This window comes from Aedes albopictus, chromosome 3 (assembly GCF_035046485.1).
Source record: "Aedes albopictus strain Foshan chromosome 3, AalbF5, whole genome shotgun sequence".
In the NCBI taxonomy this organism is placed as follows: Eukaryota; Metazoa; Arthropoda; class Insecta; order Diptera; family Culicidae; genus Aedes; species Aedes albopictus.
Genome location: NC_085138.1, coordinates 328,157,159 through 328,181,342, shown reverse-complemented (window position 1 = coordinate 328,181,342; position 24,184 = coordinate 328,157,159). Strand labels below are relative to the sequence as shown.

The 24,184-nt window shown below is 41.6% G+C and overlaps 1 protein-coding gene across 3 annotated transcripts in view; it reads left to right on the top strand.

Annotated features, from left to right (window-relative positions):
- The window catches only part of LOC109427035 (long-chain fatty acid transport protein 4), a 55,331-nt gene that overhangs the window by 12,723 nt on the left and 18,424 nt on the right, over positions 1 to 24,184 (top strand). For all 3 annotated transcript variants that reach the window (XM_019702580.3, XM_062842884.1, XM_029865290.2), the window contains exons 2-5: positions 3,504 to 3,836; positions 19,013 to 19,401; positions 23,025 to 23,126; positions 23,676 to 23,826. In XM_019702580.3, the coding sequence (XP_019558125.3) occupies positions 3,640 to 3,836; positions 19,013 to 19,401; positions 23,025 to 23,126; positions 23,676 to 23,826 (839 nt within the window). In that variant the 5' untranslated portion in view covers positions 3,504 to 3,639. The remainder of the gene's footprint in view (positions 1 to 3,503; positions 3,837 to 19,012; positions 19,402 to 23,024; positions 23,127 to 23,675; positions 23,827 to 24,184) is intronic.

The following is a 24,184-nucleotide window of genomic DNA, read 5'->3' as shown; positions in this document are numbered from 1 at the left end:
ACGTCACGCTTTAGAAGGGGAGGGGGCGAGGTTTTGCAGAACGTGACGACCCATACAAACAATCGTGAGGTCCCATATAAAAAGCGTGACATAGAGGGGAGGGGGGTTGAAAATGGACGTATTTTGCGTGACAAAATTTGTGTATCACCCCTTAGACTAACTCGTTTTCGCTCAAATGCTGAACGTAGCTCCTGGGAGTCCAAAACAATCGATATAGGAGGTAAGACTTGTCATTTTTCGAATTTTATGTTTTTCATATAAGTGTGGGCCACCCTAATACGCTATTTTCAAATGGTAGTCTAGATAAATGTTAGATTTTGCAAAATTGCTTCTTCATCAATTTTTTAAACATCCATAAAGTTTCATTGGTTGATGAGAGGCTACTGAACTTATATATGGCCATGTTAGCACGAAACACGATGAAAAATATTCACTCAATGTGGACATGAAAAAAGTTTTTGTTAGAAAAACTTTTTTCCCTTAAATATGTCACAGCAACATTGTTTGGAGAAAATGTTGGTAATTGAAATACCTTTCTCCAGAAAAAAAATCATCGATTTAAAAACATAGGGTTTTTTGTAATATCGATTTAAATATTTAAAACCTTTATTTTTCAGTGTAGGAATTAATTGCGTATTTTTTAGATATTTTTCTAAAAAACTTCATGGAATTTCACGATAGTCCGCCATACAAAACTTTTTTGTACGTCTTGTCATTTTTGAGTTACATCGATTTGAAAAAAATCTATGAAAAAAAATTAGGCCCTCTTCAAATGTTACTCTTGAAAAATTTCGAAAAACAAAATATGCAAAGTTGCTTAGAAAGACCTATTGTTTATGCCCACAAAGTTTCGTTCGTACTGAGAGGGTGCTGCCTGCCCCATAGAAGGGTTGGCGCGAAATTCGAGATAAGAGGTAAAAGTTCTGAAAATAATATCTCTATTTTACTCCTGGAACATTTGATTGATCTTCAAATATTTGAAGATCAATCAAATAACTCACTGCTATTGGCTAGATCTTACCAAGAGCTAAATGTGCTATGATGATGATGTTCCAGGAGTAAAATTGAGATATTATTTTCAGTACTTTTACCTCTTATCTCAAACAAACAAATACAGTCAGGTTTTTTTTTACGCGGGGGATACGTACCGCGTAAAAAAAAACTCAGTTCAAAATTCGAGAAACCGCGTAAATAAAGTCTCACCATTTCTCGACGAATCATGCAAAAATAAGACGATGAAATTTTTTTTTATATGGAGTTTTCATTTACGCGGCCGCGTAAATGAAAACCGCGTAAAAAAAGACCTGACTGTATCACATTTTGTTCTCCATATCAAAATATGCTATTATTGAGTTTTTTTCCTCTGCTCGGGTATGCCTTGAAGTGAAACCACTTGTATCCCAGGGGTTTAATAAATGAGAAATTCTCGCTGAGACCGACCCACTATTTATACCTTGTCTTCAAAAATGTTTATGCGGCGATTTTCTGAAAGTTCTCGCTAAAAAAGGAAAATGCATTTGGTTACTCAAATTGATGGACCACCCGTTAGTTAGACCCACAACAATTTTTTCAGACCCCTCGATTTTGGTCAAATGGTGGCTAATTTAAACCGTTATAATTCGAAAGTTTCTCCAAATACCACCTCAAAACGAATTGTTTTAGAAAAGAAGAAAGATAGAGCTACTTTTTACAGTTATAAAAAGTTGGTTCGGCCATATTGATTTTGGCAGCCATCTTGGATTTATATACCAAAACTTTTTTTTTAATCATGTTGGCATCCACCGATTTTCAAAAATTTTGCCGGTGCGCATGAATATGTATGAAGAAAACGTGGCTTGATTAACAAAACGGCAGATAATTTTTGAAAGGAGAAAAAGACATCTCTATATTTTTGATATGTTGTGTATAAATGTCTCAGCTTTCAATTCAATTGCAAAATCGGTGGTTGCCAACATGGCGAAAAAAGTTTTGGTATAAAAATCCAAGATAGCGGCCAAAATCAATATGGCCGACCCAACTTTTTATAATTGTAAACAGTAGCTCTATCTTTCCGTTTTTCAACAACAATTCGTTTTGAGGTGGTTTTTGGAGAAATTTTCGAGTTCTTCTTCTTCTTTATGGCTCGACGTTCTCACTGGAACTTGGCCTGCCTCTCTTCAACTTAGTGTTCTTAGAGCACTTCCACAGTTATTAATTGAAGGGCTTTCTTTGCCTGCCATTGCATGAATTTGTATATTGTGAGGCAAGGACAATGATACACTATGCCCAGGGAGTCGAGAAAATGTTCCCGACCGGAACGGGAATCGAACCCGCAGTCTCCGGATTGGCGATCCATAGCCTTAACCACTAGGCTAACTGGAGACTTTGCCATGCAATATCTTGAGATATCGCATGTGAGAACTTATGAGTGTTTCTACTGGCGAGTGTACATAGCAACTACTTCTACATAGCGTCTGTATCGGCCATATTGCCAACAAATTTGATGTTAGTTGGCATTGTGCTGTAGATCTATTCTTGTACTACAACTTTACCACAGAAAGTATGGCGCTATCTTGGATTACGCCTAAGATATTCGATCATACCCCAATTAGCTCTAGGATTTCTTCTGCACCCTCGAACCATCCGTGTTGTTGGAGTTTATACTGTACTTATTGGTTTACTTCGTGAAACTTTCAATTACCATGCGTTCCCATCCCATATTACATTAATAGATTAGTAGACATATTTCATACTTCACGTGTTTTTTTTCTACACAGTATGAATTAGTGGGCAAGATAAAGCTAAGAAAGGTGACGGGTTCGATTCTCGGTCTGTCCATAAACTTTTCGTAATGGAAATTTCGTTGACTTGGGCAAAGAGTATCTTCGTACCTGCCACTCTACTTATATATATACATACAAAATTGTCATTGACAGAAGAAGGTCTAGGTTGAGATGCAACAAATATAATAAATTAAGTACTTAAAAATGTTTGAATGCAGTCTTTGTCCCAATTGACACGTTACGACCAGAAACAGAAGAAGGAGCATCTATTAGCGTACTAAATGCTCTTGTTCTGCACTGGCAGTCATGGCGGATGTCGCCCTTTTAGTAGCCTCTGGATTGGTAATGTAGCAAATATCTGAAGACACCCTGCTAAGATATCAGTTGTATTGCAATCATCAATCTGTAGCCAAACCTTATTTGAGGCGATCATCGGTATGTTGTCGATAGCAGAGAAACCACACATCAATCAATTGGAGATTAGCCGTTCAAGTACGCTAGTTCTAATCATACTCACCGCCAGAAGCGATACTGTTGGCACAAGAAAAACATGATGCCGTATAATCGTCCGCCTATCGCTAATTGATGCTACGGTTTTCTCCAACCGCTCCAAGTTTCCTCCAGATGATTCAGAATTTTAATTACCTTCTGTTCGAGACAAATCAAAAATTTCGATGACGTCCCGGCGATGTCTGCCGGTTGAACATCATTTTCTAATTTAAAATTTTCTCTGTTTTTCAGACGCACACATCGTTTCGCTGAGAGTTCTAGAGCATAGACTTGCTCTTAGCTTGGAACCCTTGCAAGAATAGTTCAAACCCTTCCGGGAGGACAAGAAACCGTTCCGCATTCGTCCACATAACCCCGAACTGGCAAAATGATAGTGGAACTTAGTTTGCGGCAAAAAACGGCCACACTAGCATGTATCACAGCTGTGGCCTGTTCGTTGTCAGTGGCAATCGGACAACGACTCATCCCACAAACAGTGCTCTCCGCCGTGGTTCTGTATCTGCTGAGTGGTGATAGGCCCACAATGGTGTATGCAACGGTTCGAACTCTACCGAGAGATTTGAAGTAAGTACCAGCCAATGTACCATCAACTGATTCAGTTGAAAAGTCCAAAGTACACCTACCAGTAAGCATCGACGAATGTGAACGATGAACATATGTAGAGCGGAAAGTTACCCTTGAAAGGGGTTATCATCACTTTTTCATGGAACTTTCTTGTTCGCGAATTGCATGATTACACATAATTTTGTCCTGGAATCGAGTAATCTGTCCAAAGTTCAAGCCGTCGCGTCGGTGCGTCCGTTAGGTCGGTTGGCTCGCGTCAATAAAAAGTTGTATTAATTCCATCACATGTCACAATAATGGTGTGCAGAGGGTGTCAAATTTTTGGAATACGAATAATAGAAATAAAAGCAGAAGTTATAAAATAAAAAAAAGAAGATTTGAATGTCTAGAACTCGCTATAAGGATGTAATACTAGACTCGATTTCAGTCCATTTGAAGTATCCAGAGTATTCCGAGAACTTGTCTTTGTTGAAGTTTCATTCTACAATGTTCAAACGAAAGCAAATACAGGCCAATACTACAGTACTGGAACAACATTGAATCCAATATTTACATCTTGATATCTCAGATTCGAAGCAAGATAGGAAGTTTTGATGTTAAACAAAGTTGTATGGACAATGTATTTGATTATTGGCAACACTGATATCGTACAAGAAAGACCGGAGTATAAATCGAAAATCCGTTTCCGATACTCCGCTCGATTTGGGAAACACTACCGTTGGAGTAGAGCCTATGTTTGGCATCCGGCAGAGCACACGGTGTGGTGGGAGTAGGTACGCCGGTAGGGAGCGAGAGACAATTGCAAATTGCAATGAACGAGCCAATACGTGTGAGGCCTATCATCAAAACATATCGCACGATACGACGACACCCGATATGATCTCGTGTTGCCGGTGCAGACTTTGGAACCAGTCAGCAGCGACTGTCACCCACCGATGAGCATCATTCTCACTTCAATCCCCTTCCTCTCCCTATCACTTCATGTCGCAATATCAGAGCAAGCAATTGTACCTTTTATTGAGCATGGAAAATTCTCTACAGCTACACCACACTCACTGGGCCGTAAACTGATGTGTTATCCATATCTATAGGCGTCGATATCGTTTTCGTCGAGTTAGTTCCACTTGTTGGACCGGAGTATGCTGGAGCAACCTCTGTTTTGGATAGTGTGTATACTAGATGGAAGGGCTGACAAGACATTCGCCTGTATTATGTATTCTTGAATTTAGATTTGACGAAGCTGATGCTGCCAACTACTGCTGCGCTTGACGGTAGTTTAGAATAATTTCCCGTCTGTGCCTCGTGTGCATAAATTGTTTCATGGTTTTGATATGCGCGTTTCACACTTTGTTGTTAGAGTTATGTATTACGATCATTACAGCATGTGTGGTGATGGCAGTGACCTTGGCAATGAATGTTTTGATAGCACGGTTGATATGTCCAAATATAAAACGTGTTGATGAAATGAGTACCTACATGAATGGTGAAACTGTTCTGCAATTTGCTCCGTTAATTCTACACCGAATAAAAAATCCTTCTCCATCTCCACTGAACCTGGTCCTGGACCAATTGCATCCAGTCCCCTGGACAGTAGACATCTCGGTTACAAACAGCCATCGTATGCACGGTCTACCACTGAGTCACCAACCTTTTCGTGCTTCTATACTAAATATTATTTTCTTCCGGCATTCATGCGGCATGACCAGCCCAACGCAGCCTGCAGTTATGTATGTATGCTTTTGGTGTAACTCGTGGTTCAACGCTGCCAGATATCGTTTTCATCTTTATCACCGAGCATTATTCGTAAACCCATACATTGTGTCACACACGAAATGCTTTTTGGTTGATTTTCTCCAACTTTCAAGGCAATGGCCGTATGGAGAAACATGAGGGACCAGCATCTTATAAACGGGTTAGACTTCTACAAGACCTTGTTTTCAACTAAATATTTCTTCCATACACATCAAATAATGCTCAAACCGTCGTTATGCACCTTACGCTCCATACGTTAGCGCCGTTTTATGAAAAGATTTAACGTGCTTTAACCTACCTCTGGAGCCGACTACTAATCATATCTGATGGCATACCATATAACATGGCGACCGTAATAGTATTTGGGGCAGAATTATATTTTTTAGTTTTTTCTTGTTTTTCGCATGTTTTATTGTGTGTTGCAAGAAAAACACAATTATGGCGACTATTTTCCAGGGCCTTATGTGTTGCTTCAATTCAATCGCAGTTCAAATAGCACGTGCAGACGCAGTAAGCATCACTTCATCCGGCCATGTGGCGACCCTTTTTCAAGAATTATCAAAGAGCCATACATACATACATACATAGATTTATTTGTTCAACATCATTAAGACAAGACATAATCAACAATAGTACGCCACAATACTCGGTTTGTGGCTGCCGCTCTCCATCCTCGGTCGCGCCCAATACTCGCCAAGTCATGCTCCACCTGGTCCGCCCATCGTGCTCTCTGCGCTCCACACCTTCTTGTGCCAACCGGATCAGTTGCAAACACCAGCTTTGCAGGGTTGTTGTCTGGCATTCTTGCAACATGCCCTGCCCACCGTATCCTTCCGGCTTTGGCCACCTTCTGGATGCTGGGTTCGCCGTAAAATGCAGCGAGCTCGTGGTTCATCCTTCTCCACACCCTTAAACGAAAGAACACAGAGAATGAGTAACTTGCGAAAAGACAAAGGGTTTTTCACTCATGCTTGCGTACGACTGGATCAGCACAAAAAATGTGCTGATCCGGTGTTACACAAATTTGCGTAAAATTTCACACAAGTTTGCATGAAATCTTTTGTCTTTTCGATCGCTGCGTGAAAGTTACTCCTTGCTCTGTGTACATCGATCTTTCCGTGCACCACACACCGTTCTCCTGCATACCGCCGAAGATCGTTCTTAGCACACGTCGCTCTAAAACTCCGAGTGCTTGTAGGCCTTCCTCGAGCATGGTCCATGTCTCGTGCCCGTAGAGGATCACCGGTCTTATTAGCGTTTTGTACATGAAGCATTTGGTATGTGGGTAAATCTTTTTCGACCGCAGTTTCTTCTGGAGCCCGTAGTAGGCCCGACTTACGCTGATGATGCGTCTCCGAATTTCACGGCTCACGTTGTTGTCAGCCGGCAGTAAGGATCCGATGTAGACGAATTCCTCCACCACCTCGAAAGTATCCCCGTCTATCGTAACATTACTACCCAGACGGAACCGGTCGTGTTCGGTTCCGCCTACCAGCATGTAATTTGTTTTTGAGGCATTCACCACCAGTCCGACCTTTGCTGCTTCGCGTTTCAGGCGGGTGTACAGATCTGCCACCGTTCCAAATGTTCTAGCGATAATGTCCATGTCGTCCGCAAAGCACACAAATTTACCGGATTTTGTGAAAATTGTTCCCGGCTGTTGAGGCCGGCTCATCGCATCATACATTCCAGAGCGATGTTGAAGAGTAGGCATGAGAGTCCGTCACCTTGTCGCAGTCCCCGGCGAGATTCGAATGAACTGGATAGTTCACCCGAAACCCTTACGCAGTTTTGCACACCGTCCATCGTTGCTTTAATCAGTCTAGTCAGCTTCCCAGGAAAGCCGTTTTCGTCCATGATTCTCCATAGCTCTGCGCGGTCGATACTGTCGTATGCCACTTTGAAGTCGATGACCTGGTTGGGACCTGGTATTCACGGCATTTCTGGAGGATTTGCCGTACGGTAAAGATCTGGTCCGTTGTCGAGCGGCCGTCGATGAAGCCAGCCTGTTAACTTCCCACGAACTCATTCGTTTTAGGTGACAGACGACGGAAGATGATCTGGGATAGCACTTTGTAGGCAGCATTCAAAATAGTGATCGCCCTGAAGTTCTCACATTCCAAATGGTCGCCTTTCTTGTGAATGGGGCAGATTACCCCTTCCTTCCACTTCTCCGGTAGCTGTTCGGTTTCCCAGATCCTGACTATCAGCCGATGCAGACAGGTGGCCAACTTTTCTGGGCCCATCTTGATGAATTCAGCTGCGATGCCATCCTTACCAGCTGCTTTGTTGGGTTTGAGCTGGTAAATTGCATCCTTAACTTCCCTCAGCGTGGGAGTTGGTTCATTTCCGTCCTCCGCTGCACTGGCGTCGTCGTTTCCTCCGTTGCCGTGGGCTCCCGTGCCTACGTTCTCCACGCCGTTCAGGTGCTGATCGAAATGCTGCTTCCATCTTTCGATCACCTCACGTCCGTCCGTCAAGAGACCTGCGTCTTTATCCCTGCATATTTCGGCTCGCGGTACGAAGCCGTTGCGGGATGCGTTTAGCTTCTGATAGAACTTCCATGTTTCTTGGGAACGGCACAGCAGTTCCATTTCTTCACACTCTGCTTCTTCCAGGCGGCGCTTTTTCTCCAGAAAGAGGCGGGTCTGCTGTTTCCGCTTCTGTTTGTAACGTTCCACGTTTTGTCGAGTCCCTTGCTGCAGCATTACCGCCCTCGCTGCGTTCTTCTCCTCCAAAACAGTGCTGCACTCTTCGTCGAACCATTCATTCCATCGATTCCGTTCCACGTACCCGATGGTGCTCTCGGCTGCGTCGTTGATGGCTGCTTTCACTGTACTCCAGCAGTCCTCTAGAGGGGCCTCATCGAGCTTGCCCTCATCTGGTAACGCTGCCTCGAGATTCTGCGCGTATGCTGAGGCGACATCCGGTTGCTTCAGTCGCTCTAGGTTGTACCGTGGCGGTCGCCGGTACCGTACATTGTTTATGACGGAGAGTTTTGGGCGCAGTTTGACCATCACCAGATACTGGTCGGAGTCGATGTTGGCGCCACGATAGGTCCTCACGTCGCACAGTGGAGCACCTAGTACATCAAAACTGATCAAAATTATTTTGACGCATTTTCGCAACCCAAATGCAACCCAAATTAGTAATGAAACGTATTTCATAGTTTTCGTATTTTTTTATTTCGACATTAGGGTGACCAATTTTATGATTGTTAAAGTCAAGATTTTTCGAAACTATTTTTTTTTTTCAAAAAATCACAACTTTTGAACCAGTTGACCAATATTAAACTTCTTTTTTTTACTTGAAAGCTGTTGAATTCTAGTTTTCAGCAAAAATACGTTCAGAGGGCCAAATAGTGTTTTAAGGCAAATAATATATATAATATATATATATATATATATATATATATATATAAATGCAGTGGCATACGTGGGACCGCGCATAACTTGCGAACGGAAGGTCCGATTATAATCGTCTTAGTTTTGTACTGTTAGTTTTCACCCAAGGAAGGTTTATGAGGCAAAAAACATGGAAAAATTGAGAGTTTTTAAAAATCGATCTTACATACGTTTTGTGACCGGGGACTTGGTCTTGGATGGAAACTTAAAACGTCAAAAAACGCAGTAGGCAAGACAAAGTTTGCCGGGGACAGCTAGTATCATATAATAATATAATTATCACGATTTTTTCAAAGTGTTGCAACTTTTGAAATCGGAAACATCCGGAAGGTTTTCTTTCTGCATTTGAAAGAGGAACAATAGTTTTATCATACACATAAAGCAGATTTCCCGGAAACAGCCGGAAAATCAACTTATTTCATTTTGAATGTACGGTAAAGGATTCCATCAAATATTTTTTTCAATATTTTCATATATTATATGTAAATTCAACGACAATTTGTTTGAGTTTCAAAATAAAAGAATAACAACATTAACTTCCTTTAACAAACTGCATCGTTGAATTGATTGACTATCAATTTCATTCACTTTGTACGGTCAAAACTAGTACGCGCTGTGAGTCATATCAAAGAAAACGGCTAAACTTCAGCTTCACTTAACCTCTTCTGATAAGCGTAAACAAAACATTTGGACACTGCTTAGCTGTCAAACGATTACACGATAACTGCACTTAGCAAAAACACAACGGAAAACCCAATTACTTCATTTTGAGTTTTTCCACTTATGATCAGGTTTTGATGTGATTTACTCCAATGTGCGTCGATAATGTCGGAGAAGTGCCGTCCGTCAATCAGAACGTGGTCGATTTGAGATTCCGTCTGCTGTGGTGATCTCCAGGTGTAACGATAAAGGAGACTGTGTTGGAAAAAGGTGCTACGTATGGCCATATTTTTGGAGGCGGCGAAATCAATGAGTCGTAGGCCGTTTTCTTTCGTTTGCTGGTGGGCGCTGAACTTTCCAATCGTCGGTCTGAATTCCTCCTCCTGGCCTACCTGAGCGTTCAAATCTCCTATGATGATCTTGACATCGTGGCTTGGGCAGCGATCGTACTCGCGTTCGAGCTGCGCCTAAAATGCGTCCTTGTCATCATCAGTACTTCCGGAGTGTGGGCTGTGCACGTTTATTATGCTGAAGTGGAAGAATCGGCCCTTGATCCTCAACCTGTACATTCTTTCGTCGATCGGCCACCAACCGATCACGCGCCTCTGCATATCACCCATCACGATGAAAGCTGTTCCCAGCTCGCGTGTGTTGCCACAGCTCTGGTAGATAGTATGATTATCTCTAAACGTTCGCACCATGGATTTTGTCCAACACACCTCCTACAGCGCTACGATGCCGAACCCGCGGTCCTTCAGTAGATAGGCGAGTATGCGGGTGCTCCCAATGAAGTTGAGAGATCGGCAGTTCCACGTACCGAGTTTTCAATCGCAAGTCCTTTTTGTTCGCTGGGGTCGTTGCCGTTGGTCTCGGTTAGTATTATTCTGTTGCTGATTTTCCGTTACAATGTTTTTTTTACGGCTGGCTCGTAGGGCTTGACACCAACCCCCTACTTTCCGGAGAGTGCACAGTTGAGCTTAGAATCCTTCCCTGGCACTCGGACGTAGATCAGCCGCTCCTAACATGGGGATCAGACGCTATTGTGAGCCGCTCCTCCTGGAGAACAGACGCTCAGGTTTGCCGAAGAAACCCCTCCGCCCTTCCCTGTCAGCCTATGACCAACCTTCCCTAAGGTTGCTCATAGTTTCCGGCCGGTACCACGAGGAGGTAGGGATAGGAGTTGCTGGGCAGAGGCTAGTGGATCATAATGGGATCTGAATTGCGCAGCATACCCAGTCTTTACCGTGCCAAAGAGCCCTGTGATGGAAAATTTAAAAACAGATCTGTTTCTCTAGGCGACAATCTCGTGCGTATCTTTTATTGCGGGTAGTCGGCGTCGGTGGTGTAGTGGTAAGCGTGGTTGCCTCTCACCCCAGTCGGTCGGAGTTCAATTCCCGTCGACACCGATGGGATTTTCTGAGACATAAAATCCATGATCACGCCTTCCCTCGGATAGGAAGTAAAGCCGAAGATCCCGGCCAATGTGTTGATGGGTTCGATATGTAGGGTCCTCAGGTGTGGTGGCTGTCTCCCTGGAGCGTCGGAATTCAAGGCTTAGCTCTTAGACCCAGCCGACGTAAAACACAACTGGCGCCGAACGGTGCTAGTTGGCCAGAAAGTAGAAGAAGAAGAAGATTGCGGGTAAAAGTAGATTCATATAATATTCGCAATAGCATTTCATTTCATTTATTCATTTACTAGCTGTCCCCGGCAAACATTGTTTTGCATACTGCGGTTTTGACGTTTCTCGTCGTATGCCGACTTAAAATCGATGAACAGGTGGTGCATTGAGACCTTGTATTCGCGGCATTTTTGAAGAATATGCCGCACGGTGAAGATCTGGTCCGTTGTAGAGCGGCCGTCGACGAAGCCGGCTTGATAACTTCCCACAAACTCATTAACTTTGTGTGAAAGACGACGGAAGATAATCTGAGATATCACTTTGTAGGCGGCATTCAGAGGCACTACGGCACTGCTTAGAGGGTTAAAGACGATTTTTCGGTATTTTTTTTCAAAAATTTGTGATGCCAAAATCGGTAAAAATGTGTTGCCAAAAACAGGCGTTGTCATGAACGGGAAGCAAATGTTGCAAAAACGGGTGTTTCCAAAATCGTGACACTTCTTGAAATTCGATACTCTAATGTTCTGTTTCCAGCAAATTTGTTCAACGGGTAAATAAATATCTGGTAATGGCGACTTTGATGAAAGATTTGTCCGCTATAAACAATATCTGTATCTTGAAATCCTGGTAAAATAGAATGGTGTCGTTTTTGGCAAAGTTTTTAAATAAGTTAAAAGCTGTATGTCAATTGGGTCTTTGATTCGTTTTGTTGATTTGTTTTGTTGAAAGTATCCAGTTACAACTTTTACCCCATTTATTTCATCTAACAACATCGCAGCAGATACATTTTTTTTATTCTTTGCTATCGTTGGGTTAGGTCCCAATACAATATTTCTTATGCGTTTGTATTGTACCAAAAAATAATTCATGAATTCCTCCAGATATTCCAATAGGGATTATACCAAAAATTCCACTAGAGATTACTTCAGAAATTCCACTAAAGCTTTGCCCAAAAATGCCTCCAAAATTTTCTGCCCAAGGATTGCACCTGGTATTCCTCCAAGAAACGAGGGAATCATAGAGTTCCACTAAATACTTATTTTTGCACTTTATTTCAGCATCCGGATTAGTTATTTAGAAACTTATTTAAAAATTCTAGTAGAAGTTCTTCCAGGGGTTTGTACAAGGATTTCTCCATGAGTTTCTCTAGGGATTCATTGGTATTTTTTTTTACTTATTCGTTTATTTGGAAGGCTCGGGCCCCACAGGGGCATTTCTGAGCCGAAACCATTTGGTTTTGAAAAACAAAACCAAATGGCGGACAAAGAAACAAGCAGCGTAATACATCAAACTATGAGATCAACACGTTTCAAAAACTGATCAATCAGATTAATGTACTACAAATCAAGACCTGCCAACACTTCTCGAACGGGTTTGTGTTGTATTCCTTGGACCCGGAGAATTTCATGCAGCTCAGATCTGACTTCCTGATACTCATCGCATCCCCATACGACATGTTCGATACCCTGGTAGGCGAGGCAAGCACAAATATTGCTTTCCGAGAGCTCAATATGAAAAATATGTGTGTTCAATAAATAGTGGTTAGACATCAGCCGACACATTACACGAAATCGCTTCCTAAATCCAACCCTTTGAACCATGGCTTCTTCGACACCTGTGGGATGATAGAGTGCAACCATTTTGCCAGCTGATCAAGGTCTCCTGACGGGCCAATGCGAAAAAATTGTCGAAGGCGATTTGACGCTCGTAAATATCGCCTTCGCTAACGCCCACCTTAGCCAGAGAGTCCACTTTCTCATTGCCCGCAATCGAGCAATGTGAAGGGACCCAAGGTATGGTGATGGTGTATGAGCGTTTGGACAAAGCACTCAAGACTTGGCATATTCCATTCAGGAAGTACGCTGAGTGCGTCATCAGTTTCATTGACCGAACAGCCTCCAGAGAACTCAGACTGTCGCGACATGTCGGTAGAAATGAAGAAGTGTACAAATGTGTTAATGCACTCTAAGGTGTAATATATAGCACCTAGATCAGCAACGTATTCAGAACAGGGTTTTTGAAGCATGAAAGTGGCGCTATGAAATTTGTTGTAGGCACTGAAACAAGTCGAATCATCGGTTTTTTTTTAACCATCTGTGAAGAACTGTTTGTCTCCGATAACATACCCGAATTCACTACCTACGGAACGAATTCTGGAATACCAGTGATCTCATCCTTCCAGAGATCAGAATCCACAGAGGAACTGTTGAAGTCTGAGAAGCTGTCACTATTGGTGTTAACCGGAGATGGACTTACCTCTAGCGTCATGTACCAGCACTTAACCTAATTTACAGCTCTTTTGTCCACTAGGGCACTGCGTGAGCGATTCCAATTGGCGGCTGCACTTACACTTTTTATACAGCGCCTAAATGTATTCTATTCTTATTCTACTATATCGAACTGGTGGCCTTTGCGCTGCTGTCACTTCTCTACCCTGTCCATGGTAGAATGATGAGCACGAGGATGTCGAATTGATGTGTTCCTTTTCCAGACCGATTGGAGGTCCATTTTGAGTTGCTGTTTGCCGATGAAGAACGCATAGAGTCAATTCAACGTCAGTTTTTACTATATGCATGACGTAACTTAGGTTGGTCTATGAATCACGTTGCTTGTTAATTAATCTCCAAACATTGAAAAGGCGCCGAGAGTGTGCGATGGTGTCGTTTATTAATGATGTTGCCACTCAACGCATTGATTCGTCTAGTATATTGTCAAAATTAAATATATATGCTCCAACTTGCCAACTGCCTAGTACAAACTTATTTGCTGTAGATTTTCATCGTAGTAATTACGCTAAATTCGGTCCACTAAATCAGATGATGTCCACTTATGATCAACATTGTGAAGGATTGATCTAACCATGACTCGGACAAAATTGAAAAAATACTTTTATGATACTCCAAACCAAGGAACCTTATAAATATTGTTGAGTAGAATAGTGCAATAAAAAATGTACAACTAAGCATATTTATGTAACTAACAATCTACGAATGATTGACGTCAAATAAAATAAAAATATCCAAGTTTCCGGGTCCGTCAGCGCATATTGCTCAGAAGAGGGTAAGAGTCTGCAGCTCTTGGGGGGAAGAGCAACTGACGAAAAATTGCTAGTGCCGGGGCTGGGATCCAACCCATGACCATCCACTTATGAAGTGAACGTGCAGCCGCTAAGCCACGGGCCCCGGCTAGTATATACTTATAAAACGAGTTTGCGGACTATGTTCGAGTAGCTCTTCGAAGTTTTCTATGACCAAGGGATTTACAACCTCGCATCCGATTAGGAACCGTAACGACAACTCCGCATATCAGTCTGTCATAGGCTGTACACCAGCAAGTACCTCTAAATTCATTGTGTGAGTGGAGTTCATGCAACCTTACGCGATCCGAAGACAACGGTACTGAACCCGTTGAAGCTTCAGCAAGCTTATTTTTGTCGTGGATTGAAAACAGAAGCTACCGTATTCTAAAACCGACAGAATGGTTGTTTGGTACAGCCTGATCAGATCTTCCGGGTGTGCTCCTCGCCATGTTCCGGTTATAGTTCACATAAAGTTGATTCACTTTTGGTACTTCTGTATCAGACACACAATGTGCTTTCCCCAGGTGCATTCGGAGCCGAACATGACGCCGATATATTGAGAAGACATGCTATGAGTGATTGTCTTACCCATCAGATGGAGCGGAAACTTAGCCAGTTTGTGTTTTTTAGAAAAGACAACCATCTCAGTTTTCTCCGGAGAGAATTCGATACCCAGCTTGAGAGCCAAAGTAGACAAATTGTCCAAAGTATCCTGTAGTGGTCCTTGCATATCGACTGCTATTGATCCTGTTATAGAAACAACACAGCCATCATCAAGCTGTCTTAACCCTTTGGAGCCGGAGGGGTCATATATGACCCCGGTGATGAAACCGACCCTAACAAACGTGTTCGAGGCCAGCGAGGTTGCGGCAAAAAAAAAGTACAATTTTCCATGAGGGATGATTGTCTCTGACATAAAAATTGTAAAGAACATAAACCCTGGGGGAGACCCATGTAGCTAATTCGTGATTCATGGGTAGTTGCTTCACACGTTTTCACAGGTATTATGAGTTTCCCTACCTGTTTATCCAGGTATGTTTCTTAGAAAGATTCCTTGAGGGAAGAAGTTTCCTTCCAAAATTCCACCAGGGATTTATTCAGGAGTTCCTCTAGATTTTTCCATAGATTTCCAATAGGATTCCCTTCATAGATTTCTCTGGGAATTCCACTAAGAACATCCCGAAAATGTTCTAGTGTTTATGCAGGGTTTTTTTCCGGAAAGTTCTGCAGAAGTTCCTCCAGAAGTTACTCTAGCTACTCAAAGCGTCTCTTAAGAATTTTCTACTAGGATTCCTGTAGGGGCTTCTCCTGAAACTTCTTCTGAGATTTTTATAGGAGTTCCCGTGCTTTTCTGTTACTGACGTCGCTGCTCCCAGTAACATGTGTACGATATAGCCACACGGCATGGGATGTTTGCAGCTTAGAGCACTTTGATAAAGTGAAGCAGAAAGCCAGCGGAAACGAAGCCGATTCAGATAGTGTGTATCGATGATATACTTGTCGATCAGATGTTGTTTTTTTTTTTCATTGATTTAATACTAGTGATAAACTACTGATAACATTTTTTTTAACTAGTTCATTTATTTGAGGCTCAATCGCGTTTAACGCTTTGCGGAGCCGAAGATCTTTTTTTGTACTTAATAGTATACATTATACAGAGTAATAACTTTCTGATGATATCTGTTAGTAATGGGTGGAAGCCAGGGTACTCGTGGCAGCTTGAGGTTAGAAGGTCACATTTTGAGGGATGGACAGGGTAAGGATTGGGCCAAAGGATTCACTGCTGCTCATCCGGGGGTGAATCGCATCTTGCTAGCGTATTCGGTGCCTTGTGGTGTTGGCACCAACAAACTACTGATAATACGCAGATCTCATGAAATTTCTTGGTTTCTTAGGCGTGCAAAAATTGATAAAAAAAAACAAAATAAGTACCGTCGATGGGGGTGACAATGGGTCTGGTGGGTGAGATTGGGTCAAAACGGAGAAACATAAAATTTGAAATAGCTCAATAACTATCGCTAATTTATATTGAAAACTTTATATTATTTCAAAGGGGAGATGTTTTTACACGTCATGATGCAGAATAAGATGTTTAGCAATAATCGTTTTTTGTTAAATTTGTGGCTAAACTTATATGATGAAACTACTAGTAAATCACTCTGAAAAAAAATCTCCTTCGTAATGTTTAACACAAGTACCTAACCATAAATTTTCTTATAAGTGGTTAGCTGTAGGTATTACCTAGTTGATGTAATAAAAAAAGCGGGCTGTCATTGCTCTTTTTATTTAAAAACTTAATATTTTCGACCCTATGTCTAATTATTAAGAATGGGGGTGAGATTGGGTCAAGCAAGTTACCGAGTGCACATAACCTTAACTAAAAATTCAACTAACTTGATGATTCTGTGGCTATATCGGTCTCTTTCTACTCATAAGTATAAGGGAGTAGAGATCAAAGTGGATAATGAAATGATAGATATGATAGAATTCGCTAGGTAGCGAACAAGTGTGAAAATTTTATAGAAGGTGAAATTAGGCAAGTAGGCCATGTATAGGACGCAATCAGTGAAGTACTAGATTGAAAGTAGTGAGCTGGATTTTTGTATGGTGAGATGATCAGTTCTTCATTTCTGTAATGAAATGGTCCAAACAGCGTGGGCTATATGATTTCTTGACTAATTTGATGCTATTTGAGCAAAAGTTTGGGTAACTGTGATGTTGTATTATTTATTTCTTGCAATTTCAACAACACAGTTACCCAAAGTTTTGCTCAAACAGCATCAAATTAGGCAAGAAACCATATAACCCACGCTGTTTGCACCATTTCATTGCAGAAATGAAGAACTGATCATCTCACCATACAAAAATCCAGCTCACTACTTTCAATCTAGTACTTCACTGATTGCGTCCTATTGAACGAATACATCGAATGCGTGAAACTTCTGCCGTGCGACCTGTGCTTTTAAACAGATCGGCTTGGTTGGTAGTTCATACCACCTTACCAAGACTGGCAAAAGTTTCAGTTCTATCCAATAAGATCGAAAAAGCTAATAGGAAGAACACGCCGCGATATAGGCATACTCCTATGAACGGAGTGCGAATTCCGAAAAAGCTACCGATCGATAGAATTTGTGATGAAAACAGAACAATACATAGGCAGTCGGGTGCCTGAAACATTTGCCAGTCTTGGTAAGGTGGTATGAACTACCAACCAAGCCGATCTGTTTAAAAGCACAGGTCGCACGGCAGAAGTTTCACGCATTCGATGTATTCGTTCAATACATGGCCTACTTGCCTAATTTCACCTTCTATAAAATTTTCACACTTGTTCGCTACCTAGCGAATTCTATCATATCTATCATTTCATTATCCACTTTGATCTCTACTCCCTTATACTTATGAGTTGAAAGAGACCGATATAGCCACAAAATCATCAAGTTAATTATAGAATACGGTCGATAAATCAGTACATGATATAAAAATTCAACTTGTTATCCAGTCCCCATTTGACGTTAGAGTGGTGTCATGTTTACCGTATTTTCACTAAAGCACGCTTTCTTTCAAAAATATGTCGAGAAGCGTCAAACGAGTGTGTTAATACGTTTAGTGCCTAAAATCATGTATAACAATACACCCATGCGTGTGGACAGCTCCTCTAATCATCAGCTAATCTTTAGTGTACTGCAATATCGTAAACTCACAAAATAGACTTAACATAATATTTGAACGACCCTCTATCTAGAGATGGAGTGATTTGCTTTATCAATATAGAGGCCAATGATCATGTACATAAGGGTTTATAACGGAGGGTTTGGTTAAACATTTCTTATGCAGTATACAAAAACTAGCATGTTTTTTTTACAATCAATCTTTCATTCTTTCTTCGCCCCTGCCTCATTGTAATCTCTCCTCCTCTCATGAAGGTTGAAACTCTTAATAAGGATGATTATGATAGCTAAAAATGATGATACAGTATACAAACGTTGTTTTATCAAATTTCAACCATTTTTTCGGTTGTATTAGCCCTTTTAGGTGGATTAATCATCTTTTAAAATTACCTAAGCTTTTATTCGTCATGATAACATTGTGTTTTAAGTAAGTTTACTATATATGATCAATAAAATTAATTTATATTCTTAGATATGTAGGTGATTTCGAATACTTTGACCCATTCTCACCCCCTCCAAGGGGTGAGATTGGGTCAATTTTCAATCATTTGTAGTTTACTAAGCAATTCATATAACGTGACACTTTCCTGCTAAACTATCATTACCACATAGGAGAGTATGCATACCAAATAAAAAGTTACTCTTACTTCAATTGCATTTGTTATTTAACAAACACTCTTTGAGTATCGTTTTTTGATCCATTCTCACCCCCAACGACGGTAATCGATTTTTCAATGTCCAATACATATTACATATACAAATATGTAGTACAAGCAAACCCCTTTTCTTCATTTAAAATATTCCGGTAGTAAAACTTCTCCATCTTCAATTACATACAATAGAATCAGGTTGTATAACTACTGATTGCGGGTAGTAGCCCATACAATTCAATTAGTCTTCTCAGTTAGATACATATCAATCAAAATATCACAGCGAACCATCTATACCGCATATCATAAACAATCTCCCCAACTCTTATCTCATCCCCACAGCGCTGCCATATGTTTCATCCGGTTGAATCTCACCCTGTACCGGTGGGAAAAACGCAAGATGACGGTGGTCAAAGTTTTCGAGGAGGTTGCGGCCAGTCGCCCCTCCAAGGTGGCCCTCATCATGGACGACCAACGGCTTACCTTTGCCGACGTGAAGCAGCTCTCGGATCGGATCGGCAGCTACTTCCACTCGAAGGGTTTCCGCAAGGGGGACACGGTGGCACTCATGATGGAAACCCGCACCGAGTATCCGTGCATTTGGCTGGGGCTGGCTAAGCTGGGCGTCGTAACCGCTCTGATCAATACCAATCTGCGGCGGGAAACGCTGAGGCACTCGATTGCGGCGGCTAATTCGAAAGCAATCATCGTCAGCGCTGAACTGGCCGGAGGTATGTACCTAAGCTCGGCGTTGTTGGTTGGTTGGTTGGTTGGTAGGGTCGTCTATTAGGGATGGGATTCTAGATTTCAACGGAACATGCTGCTTCTTGTGAGAGTGATCGAACGCACGGTTGGATGGCTAGAGTAGCCGGTAGAAAATGGAATCTGTCAATCATCGACGGATGGGCCGAACAGGATGCTTTGGCAGGATTCTGTCTTGTCTTTCGAGCATTTTTGCCTTTCTCGTACACCAAGGTGTACCGAAAGGCTATATGTTCACTCCAAAAACGAAAATTTGATAGAGCCTCCGGAGGGGTCAAGTCTTATATACCAATCGACTCAGCTCGATGAATTGAGATGATGTCTGTGTGTGTATGTGTGTGTGTGTGTGTATGTGTGTGTGTATGTGTGTGTACAAAAAAACTCACATCACTTTTTGGCAGTAAACCTCATCCGATTTCAATGACCGATGGTTCATTCGACGCGGAATCTGGTCCCATTGTTTCCTATTGAAAATGGTTCGGATTGGTTCAGCCGTTCCGGAGATATGGCCATTTAGGTGTTCCGGAACGGTACCCCAGGAAGGGACCAGATATGAAAATGCATCAAACCTATGCATGCGACACATCAAACCACGGCATTTTCGATAACCTGATAAGCGGTAAGCAGAAAAATAGTCTAAGACCATATCTGAACCGGTAGTGTTCCGGAACCGGTTCCGGGTGTCCCGCCGGAAGTGGCAAATATCAAAGTGAACCAAACCCATGTATGAGACACATCAAACCACGGCATTTTCGATAACCTGATGAGCGGTAAGCAGGAAAATAGTCTCAGACCATATCTGAACCGGTAGTGTTCCCGAACCGGTTCTGGGCGTCCCGCTGTAAGTGGCCAAATATACAATTGCACCAAACCCATGCAAGCGACACATCAAACCACGGCATTTTAGATGACCTGATGGACAATGAGCAGGAAAATCATCTCAGACCATATCTGAACCGGTAGTGTTCCGGAACCGGTTCTAGGCGTCCCGCTGGAAGTGGCCAAATATACAATTGAACCAAACCCATGCATGCGGCACATCAAACCACGGCATTTTCGATGACCTGATGGATAATGAGCAGGAAAATCATCTCAGACTATACCTGAACCGGTAGTGTTCCGGAACCGGTTCTAGGCGTCCCGCTGGAAGTGGCCAAATATACAATTGAACCAAACCCATACATGCGACACATCAAACCACGGCATTTTCGATGACCTGATGGACAATGAGCAGGAAAATCATCTCAGATCATATCTGAACCAGTAGTGTTCCGGATCCCGTTCTGGGGTTCCCGCCGAAGTGGTTAAATCTGAAAGAGAAACAAACCCGTACATGCGTCACATCAAATAGCGGCTTTTTAGATTACCTAATGAACGGTCAGCAAGTGTTTCGGAATCGGTTTTGAGTGGCCGGAAGAAGCCAAATGTAAAAGTGAACCAAATCCAGGCATGTGACACATCAAATCGTGGATTTTGCGATAACCTTATGAACAGTTAGCTAGAAAATAGCCTTAAGTCACTGGTAGTGGTCCGGAATTGGTTCAGAGAGTCTCGTCGAAATTGTCAAACCCTGCATGTGACACCTTCAATTTGCAGCGTTTTTGGTTAACCGATGAGCAGTTAACAAGACAATAATGTTAGACCATATTTGGTTCAGCCGGTAGTTACCCGGAATCAGATCCGGGTAGTAAAATGTAAAATTTACCCAAACCCATGGATGCGGTACATCAAATCACGACCAGTCTTGTAAACATTCGACACTTTTTACTACCTTTATTTCGTTGCCGCAGTCGGGTGTCAGTCGGATTTGTTACATTCGTGCGCTATCGTTTCCTCTTACCAACACACAACACGAGCAGTAGAACGAAGACTGATCACGACTTATCGACAACCTGATGGAAAAATAGGGTCAGACCACATTAGATTCCCGGTAGTGTTGCGGGTTCAGCTGTGGCTTCGAAAGTGGTTAGAAGTAAAAGTGAAGCAAACCCATTCATGCGATATATCAAATCGCGGTGATTAGGTAAAGGTGAATAAATAGCAATAAAATATTCTCAGACCATAATTGGGACAACCAGTAGTGTCATGGTCCATGACTCATGGAATCAGATCCGGCTATCCCACCGGAAATTACCAAGAATAAAAATGAACCAAACCCATACATACGACACATCAGATCGCAGATTTTTTGATAATCTAATGAACGGTTAGCAAGAAAATAGCCTTAGATCGCATTAAAGACTAACTGTTGTGTAGCAGAACCAACGTTCATGTGAAAAATTAAATCGTGGCTTTGTTTAATGGCCTGATAAACATTAGGCATGAACAACAGCGACGAATAGGTCTAAGTTCTCATATATGAGAACAAAATATAGACAAAACTAAAGCGATCTCATCAAATCGTACCATTTCAGATTCCTAAGGTGTAAAGTTATAGCAGGATTGGTCAACGTTGAATGGAAAAATAAGAATTTGATCGCGTAAACAGAAGATGGTGGCTGTTTTAAGGAATTTTGAGCTCTAAAACTATGTAAAATAAGTGTATTTGGTATGGAAAATTTGTTTGGAGTCCACCAGAGTATCCAAAATAGCGGTCCAAAGTCCAAGATAATGGCCCAGTATTCAAGTTAGTGCTTATTTTATATAAAAATCCTATCTTGCATTATGGGCATATTTTGTATGAAAATATGTCCAGAATTCAAAATTTGTAATCAGAAAACCCAAGCTGTGTGCTGTTTCACAAGGTCTGCAATATGACTATAGTTTGAATGGGGAAGAATGCCGGTCTTCGTTCAAAACTGGTAACCAGAAAATCATAAACGACATGCCAAAATTCAATACGGCGACTATTTTATGTAATTTTAGGTGCAGAGTCCAAAAATGAATACCAGAACATCCAAGATGGTGTCTCAATGTTCAAGATGGCGGTTAGTTTAGTTGGGGTAGATATCCGAAGTCATAAAATGATGACCGGAAAATCTAAAATGGCGTTTCAAAATTTTGTGGCTTCATGACACTTATATGGTTTGAATTTTGTGTTATAATTTCTGAATATTGGATGTTATGCTAATATAAAATGTATCCATATTGAGTAGATTTAGCAAGCAGTTTTCATTTTGTATTTATGTCAATGTCATCAACATGTCGCTCGAGTTTTGTTGCAAGGATATTTTAAAGCACGAGAAAGGCATCATCACCGCTAGGTGGATTAATTAGGGTTTTTTTTGTTGTTACGAGAACGCGCGGCCGGTTGGCGTGGTCTGCGATTGACATGGTTTCTTGTTGTTAGCCAGTCTGTTTTGATTTGATAAGAACAGACTGATGAGAAGACTCTGTCCGTGCTGGCTGGATTGGTTTGCAACGGATTAGGATAATTTGAGTGGTTGTCGATTTTGATGGGTGGTTTGTCGGCACAAAGTCCTTGCAGGGAAGTTTGATCAACACTGGTTTGGGGAACTAGTCTACAGTTTGACATAAGATAAAACCGAGGACATAATCAAGCAGTAAATGTACTGAGTTTTTTAAGAAGCTCCATTATAAAAAAAGATGATAACCGATAAAAAATTTAAATTGTTTCAAACTTTATTTCCAGCCGTCGCCGAAGTTTTGGAACAGGATGGTGTCAAAGGACTGCCAATTTACCTATATGGCAATGAACAATCGTCTGAAAGCGACAAAAATGAGCATCTACCAGGTCAGTATCCTACGTTTGTTTTACCATGCATGTATGTTTTTCTTTTCATCCAGTAGTTTCTTCTCTTGTACACTATTTCGTGAGCCATGGTATGTTCCTATTATCTGCGCTGTCCAAAACGGCTGTCCATTTCCCATAAAGTGCACACATTTGGATCCTGATGATGTATTTCCCGTTGCGGTTCGTTTGGTGGCTAGCAGGACGGACCATAACGGAAATATCCCAAATCGTTCATAGAGCAGCGCGGTGTCCAGCACTAAAGCACTTTCCCATGGTTTTAAGCTTGTTCAGATGGGGATAGGTGAATTTCCTCTAATCGGCACAGACTTACCTCTGCAGCGGCAGAATCAAGAATTGCCAAAAGTAGCTCACGAAAGATGTGTCTTCTTTCCGGATCCCCTTCCGAACAGATGATAATAGATAATCATAAATCATTCCCTCATGAGACAGGAAATTTCCCTCGCACTCATATCTCCCCAGTGTGCTTCCTTCCAGTCCAGGCACTAACAGGTCTTTTCTTCTGCTGCTCCGTGTTCTTTCTGCTTTCAGCTGCCGACAACCTGAGACAAGCTTTGGACAATGTTCCGAGTGTGGATTTAAGCTCTCTCTGGAATGATGTATCACTGAGAGATAAATTAGTTTACATTTACACCTCCGGAACCACGGGAATGCCCAAGGCGGCCGTGATCACCAACTCCAGGTGGGTACATTGAATTGTTTGAAGATTTAGCAGTTGGGGAAATGAGTTGGCAGAGAATATTAATATATATTAACAATATGGGGAGAATATTTACATATATATTAACAATATGGGGATATCTCACTTCAAGGGATTTTTTTTATTATCGTACAAATTGGTACGAAGATTCTCATTTCAATAATTTTTTTCATAGGTAGGGTTCGAATAATAAGAAAAGACGTGGAAAATCTTTGAATATCAAAAATAAAATTTAAAGACATAGATTTTACATAGATTACATTTTACCGACAAAGATCCTAAAAGGGTCAATCCATCATAACTTTTTTCATCGTTTGAAAAATACCTATGTTTTAAAATA